The sequence below is a fragment of the Sinocyclocheilus anshuiensis genome, unplaced genomic scaffold, assembly GCF_001515605.1.
Source record: "Sinocyclocheilus anshuiensis isolate Anshui unplaced genomic scaffold, SAMN03320099.WGS_v1.1 scaffold431, whole genome shotgun sequence".
In the NCBI taxonomy this organism is placed as follows: domain Eukaryota; kingdom Metazoa; phylum Chordata; class Actinopteri; order Cypriniformes; family Cyprinidae; genus Sinocyclocheilus; species Sinocyclocheilus anshuiensis.
The window spans coordinates 1068545-1074795 of NW_015551065.1; the positions used below are offsets into that span (position 1 = coordinate 1068545).

Genomic DNA, 6251 nt, shown 5'->3' on the forward strand with positions numbered 1-6251 from the left:
TGCGTGTGTGCGTGTGTGCGTGCGTGCGTGCGTGCGTGCGTGCGTGCGTGTGTGCGCGCAGTGGTGGTGACTTTGGAGCCATTAGTTGGAGCAGAAACGTACGTCAATGGAAAACGAATCACTGATGGTGTTGTGCTAAAACAAGGTGACTTTTTTCAGTTCAGTTTTATGTGTTTTTATTTCCGTGGTTCAGAATGGGAAAACTAGTGTATTGTTTACTGCAGTACACACTGCCTAGTCTTATTTTGAATAAATGCTGTTATACAAGACTTAAAATGCAAAAGTGAACATTTCAAATGCATTTATTTGAAAATCATCTGGAGATTATATTTCTTTCTATTCTACACAGAAAATGTTCTAATTTCTGTGTGCTGCAGAAATAGTAGTCTTGGTAGCATGTCATTCTGAACATATCCTTATTGTCTTATCTTCAAACATACTAGTTCCTGTAAACACTTTGATTCTCCTTTGTCCTGTGATTGTGTAGGTAACCGTATAGTGATGGGGAAGAACCATGTGTTCAGGTTTAACCACCCTGAGCAGGCCCGCTTAGAGAGAGAGCGCAGTGCCACACAGGAGCAGCAGGGGGAGCCGGTGGACTGGAGCTACGCACAGAAAGAACTGCTGGAGAAACAAGGCATTGACATAAAGCAGGAGATGGAGAAGAGGTGAAAACCCATTTTAAATGAATCTTCCTCTGTATATGGGTCTGTGCTCAGATCTGAACCTTGAAAAATGTAAAAATATATCTGAAATGAATACTGAAATGCTGGTTTTTGGCATGAGGTTGCTGGTGATCTACCAGCCATGACCAGATTGCCCATTATAGTCTACAGGTCAGCCTCAGCAAAACCAGCTGGTAGTCCATCTGATCAACCTTCCAGATATGCTTGGATCAGCAAGAAACCATTTTTATCTCCAGCAGGCTTCGCCTTGCTAATGTTTTCTTTCTTTTTAAACCTTCTCTCTTAGACTGCAGGATCTGGAGAGTCAGTACCGCAAAGAGAAGGAGGAGGCCGACCAGATACTGGAACAGCAGAGACTGGTAAGAAAAGACACTGTTTAAAAAAAAAACAGTAAGGCTCCTCACACTTTTGTCCAATTCAGGAAGTCACAATTTGATTCCAAAACAATTCCATCTAATTTTTAATTAAACTAATTACTCTTGCCAAGCAAATACAGAACACTGTTACTGCGCATGTTGTCATAACCTTGTCTATGCTCTGTTTTGTAATGCAGATTTTAGAAAACAAAAGCCAAATATTTTTTATGTATTTTTTTTTTCAATAAGGTTATGAGCATTTATGACAGTATTATATATAATTTAGTGAAAGAAACAGGGTCCTTACGGTCATTGAAATGAATACTACATTGAGCCTTATTCCAAACTTAGGCTGTTTATCCATAAGTATAATTGTTTAAATCTCCTAATTCCAAGGTTTGGTGCCTGACATACAAATTCTCCTGCAGAAAACATGAATGACTGGAAAAGTCATGTAAATTAATTAGTCAGAAAGTATGGAATCCCTGAGGCAAAGGAAATCTGATGGTTTGTGAAATGTAGTTCACATTCTTAGTGTCAAAAACTTGCTTGTTTAATTAGTTTTGTAGATAAAATGGTTTAGAATTGTTTGTACAACATTGTACATTATACATTTTCTTTGTTTTAATGTAAACATTTCGTAATACTGCAAAATACTTCAGTTCCAGGACATAGCTTGGCATCATGCTAACATCAAACTCTATTGTGAGTTGAGTCTCCCGTGTGCTTTGTGTTAGGAGTATTTGTTATGTGGTTTGCAGATTGCTGCCTATGTACAGTAGAGTGCTCCAAATCAGTGCGTTTAGAGCTCCCATGATAGTTAGGACGTTGTTGCCATAGAAGCTACAGCAAAGGCAGCTCACTAGGCTTTAGAACCAAGCTAATGTGTCTTTCTGTCTCTCTATGTGTAGTATGCAGACTCAGACAGCGGTGATGACTCAGATAAACGGTCCTGTGAGGAGAGCTGGAGACTCATCTCTTCTCTCAGAGAGAAATTGCCAGCCAACAAGGTCAGTCACACACACATACATCACTGCAACACCAATAGATTGATACTGAACTCCTTTGACTCACACTTATTTATGTGTTGTTGTTTTTTTTTTCCTAAAGTTTTGCTAATGTGTCAGCACTTTTAGCCCAAGGTAGATATTAGTGGGTTTTGTTTTTTTTTTGCTCGACATAAAGCCAATATATAGATATCACACTATTCAATTTAAAGATAGTCAAAACATGCTTAATAGTTGCTGAAATTGAATTTATTTTACATAATATTTACTAAATTATATAATTTGAAAATGTGTAAATATGAAAAAATAATTTGAACTTGATTAAAAAAAAAAAAAAAATCTGCAAAATAGAGATTTAGATGGCAACTTATTGATTCTTTAATTCCATTATAGTATTTTTTTTTACAAATTAAAAAAAATAAATAAATAAAGACAAGGCAGCTCTAATTTTACATACAGCACACAGTGAATATGACATTAATATGAAATTTACGACATAGCAGCCCAGTTTGAAATCAAGAATTTTACGTTTGTGGCTTGTGCGTGTCTAGCGACTCTAGACAACGCTCCTGTTAGTTTACATTCAATTTACCCAGACTGAGTTCAGTTGTTTTTATGCACTTCAGAAGATATCGGAGCTGAATTCAACAATGTTTGCAAGCTTATTGAAATTAAACTGTTATTAGATATACAAAGACTTGTTTAAATGAAACGCATATTTACTGAATGCTACCAGTAGATGAGAAAGTATTCTTGTGTTTGCCTTTCTGTTACTAATAACTGACAAGAAAATGCTATAATACTTTTTTGTGTACCCTTTAATAACTTTGTTTACAAGTTTTGTGTAATAATTTATTAGTCGGAACTATTAAACAAAGACAGTAATATAATAAAGACTAAGAACAGGAGCTCTGTGTACTCAGTAGGGGTTGCACCGACTAATCGACTAGTCGACTTCAAGCTTGACGTCGACTAGTAGCTGGTCCTATAGAGGGCGCAACAGGATAAGAAATCTTTGAAGGACTTCCACATTTACGCTCTGTTTCCAAACAGTTAAAATGACAAATAAATGCATACTCTGAAAGCGCTCCACAAGACATGTGTGATTATATTACTGGATGCTCGAAATTGAACGGGAGAATGCACGTTTTAAACAGCTTATTGCATAGGTCAGTTAATTGCCGTTCTAATCTAATGCGCTGCTGCACTGTAACGCACACACATAGGCTACAGACAGTAGCGCGTACATCACACGCACAGAGTCATTCAGCGCGGAAATGTATTGTCAACACTGTTCTGTGATTTCTCAATAAAAGAGCTTAGAAACTGAAAAGTTCAAGCATATATTTCTTAATAACTAAATTAAACAGCTTCACTACTAGTAGAGAGACGCTGCCAGGTAGAATTAATTTACACACGCAATCGCTCTCTCACTAATGCATTCATATTAATGTACTCTTTACTGTGCTACTTTATCTGTATCTGATTTAGAACGAGCAGAAATCTGTGAGAAATCTGTGAGAAATATAACGACTTAATAACGAAAGCTGTTATAGGAGCAACAGCCATGTGGGCAGCGCTGTGTCATATGCCATAGCTGTGCACAAGGTGTTTGTCACAGCCCCAGACTTATTTGTTCATTAATGACGTCATCAGCGACTAGTTGACTTCGTCTCGCATCACATAAAAGTCGACTTCAAAAAATCAGAAGTCGTTCAACCCCTAGTACTCAGGCACAGAGTTTTTCAGTGCTGTCAAAAAAAAAAAAAGTCCAGCTTCCGACATATTGGCCAAACAGAAAAAAATGCTGGCCAATGGCGATAAATACAAAATGCCAAATATTGGCCAGTATATCAGCCTTGGCAATATATCGGTCGACCACTAGTAGACATGCACTCTAGATTGATGTCTTTGGTTTCATTGCATCTCGCTGTAATTTTAAAAGATAATAATAATATAATCTTACTCCTTGAGTATTACGTTTTTGAGATGCAGTCTTAAAATTGATTTTAAAGAGTAATCTTTAGACGCCTGCATTCTGTTCCGCTCTTTTTCACTTCATGTAGCTGTTTCTGAGCTGTTAATTTCTGACAAGAAGTAACTCTTCTGTTCTTGCTGATTGTTTGCAGATGCAGTCTATCGTGAAAAAGTGTGGTTTGCCCAGTAGTGGGAAGAGAAGGGAGCCGCTGCGTGTTTATCAGATCCCCCAGCGCCGCCGCATACCTGCCACCCAGGAGTCCAAACACAGACTCAGCTTGGAAGAGCTTCGCACACAGGCTGTTAAAGAGATCTGCTATGAGGTGCCTCATTGTGTTCAAGAGTAACTTTAAAGCTAAAATGCGAAATACAGGCACTGATTTAATTCATGTCAGAGTAGATTTAGCCTCAAAAGAGCCGCCCACTGTCTGGCTAATGCATTTTATACACAAAAACGGCAAAAGATTTCTCAAAATGGCAAACACCAGTTTGATTGGCTAGTCACCGATCATGCAATATATTAATGTCTGGCTTGTATGAGCAGTATTTTACATTAACAGGAGTATATCTTTATATATTTCTCCTCTTAAGGTGGCGCTTGGAGACTTTAGACACACGCGGCAAGAGATTGAGGCCTTGGCTATTGTCAGGATGAAGGAGCTTTGTCGCACATATGGCCAAAAAGACCCTCAGGAGAGAGAAAGCTGGAAAAGTGTAGCGAAGGACGTATGTGAGACTGTGGGCATCGGAGAAGAGGAGGGAGACAGGGAGGAAAGAACAACAGCAGCTGGAGGAGGAGGGAATGAGGGAGGAAAGACAGATATGGGAGAGCTCAAAGCTCATATTGACAAGCTGACTGATATACTGCAGGAAGTCAAGTTGCAGAATAATATGAAGGATGAGGAGATCCGATCACTAAGGGATCGCATGGTGAAGATGGAGAAGATATTCCCAGTCGAAGTTCAGGTATCACTCGTATATCTAGAAACCGCCACAAATACACACTTCACCCCAGTCCATTTACTAGCAGTTTGATGCATGTTGCAAGTTTCTAAAATATAAATGTTTATTTTGCAAGTTTATTTTTTCAAATGTAATATTCCAAGTATTTGTTTTATTACAATTATTTATTTTAATTATTCAGTTAATTGAGGTTCATTTAAGATAAAGCTGTAAAGGTTTTTTGTTTAAGAAACCGTATAAATTTAATAATACATGACCGTTTTCCACCTTCTGATTGAAACTCCATTTTAGGTGCATTTACCTTTAGGATTTTAGTGTATACACTCACTATTATGATGGCCTGGCATCTTTGCATGGGAAATGATCATGGTCCCTTCGATCATGCTTGTGACACTGTTTTCAAAACTCAAGAATTATTTCAAAAAGATGTAGTCTATACGATTAAACATGAATGTCACAAATATAAGTAGAGAGGATTAAAGTTAGATCTCAGTCTGACATTATGACTTACACATCAGATTTAGTTCACAAACCGCTTGTATGACCTCAATATGGTTGTCCTTACAATAAACTATATTAAAATTTAACATTACTTTAGCGTTGACTTAACTTCAAATTCTCCACACACTCAGGCTCTGGAGATCATACTTCGCGTTGTCCTTGGCTCATTTGGTCTCAGATATGACTAATTAAGTTAATTGGAGACTCACTCTGACTGTATCACTGAATCAGCGAGTTGGCTTTTTGTTTGAATTTGCCAAACTGATTTTGTTTGATTTGTGAACTGATTCAACCGTTCCATCGAAAAAGATGATTGGTGACTGAATCACTCTCTTTTACAAACATTACATGTTCTCAGAGCATTTTGAAATAATGAGAAACAATATGTTTTTATGAAACATAATGGAGTAAAAAGTAAGATTTTATGCTTTGGAATGTAGTAAAGTAAAAGGTTACCAATACTCTTGTACTCTGGTACATGTACCTGAAAATGAAGTACAGTAACAAAGTAAAAATACTGTTAACACTTTATTTTGAGGTAGTTACTTGTTATGTGTACTTAATATAGTAATAACAGTAAATTATGCATAATGACAAGCAACTAACCCTTAACCATGTAGTAAGCAGGGTTATTAATTTAATTTAATTTAATTTAATTTATGCATTTAGCAGACGCTTTTATCCAAAGCGACTTACAGTGCATTCAGGCTATACATTTTTTACCAGTATGTGTGTTCCCTGGGAATCGAACCCACAACCTT

General features: G+C 37.2%; 1 protein-coding gene across 2 annotated transcripts in view; it reads left to right on the plus strand.

Annotated features, from left to right (window-relative positions):
• The window catches only part of kif1ca (kinesin family member 1C, a), a 69681-nt gene that overhangs the window by 55937 nt on the left and 7493 nt on the right, over positions 1–6251 (plus strand). Inside the window, exons 18-23 of one of the 2 annotated variants that reach the window (XM_016451933.1) lie at positions 62–145; positions 488–668; positions 973–1045; positions 1954–2052; positions 4179–4349; positions 4618–4992. In XM_016451933.1, the coding sequence (XP_016307419.1) occupies positions 62–145; positions 488–668; positions 973–1045; positions 1954–2052; positions 4179–4349; positions 4618–4992 (983 nt within the window). The remainder of the gene's footprint in view (positions 1–61; positions 146–487; positions 669–972; positions 1046–1953; positions 2053–4178; positions 4350–4617; positions 4993–6251) is intronic. The other variant, XM_016451934.1, reaches the window with a different exon arrangement.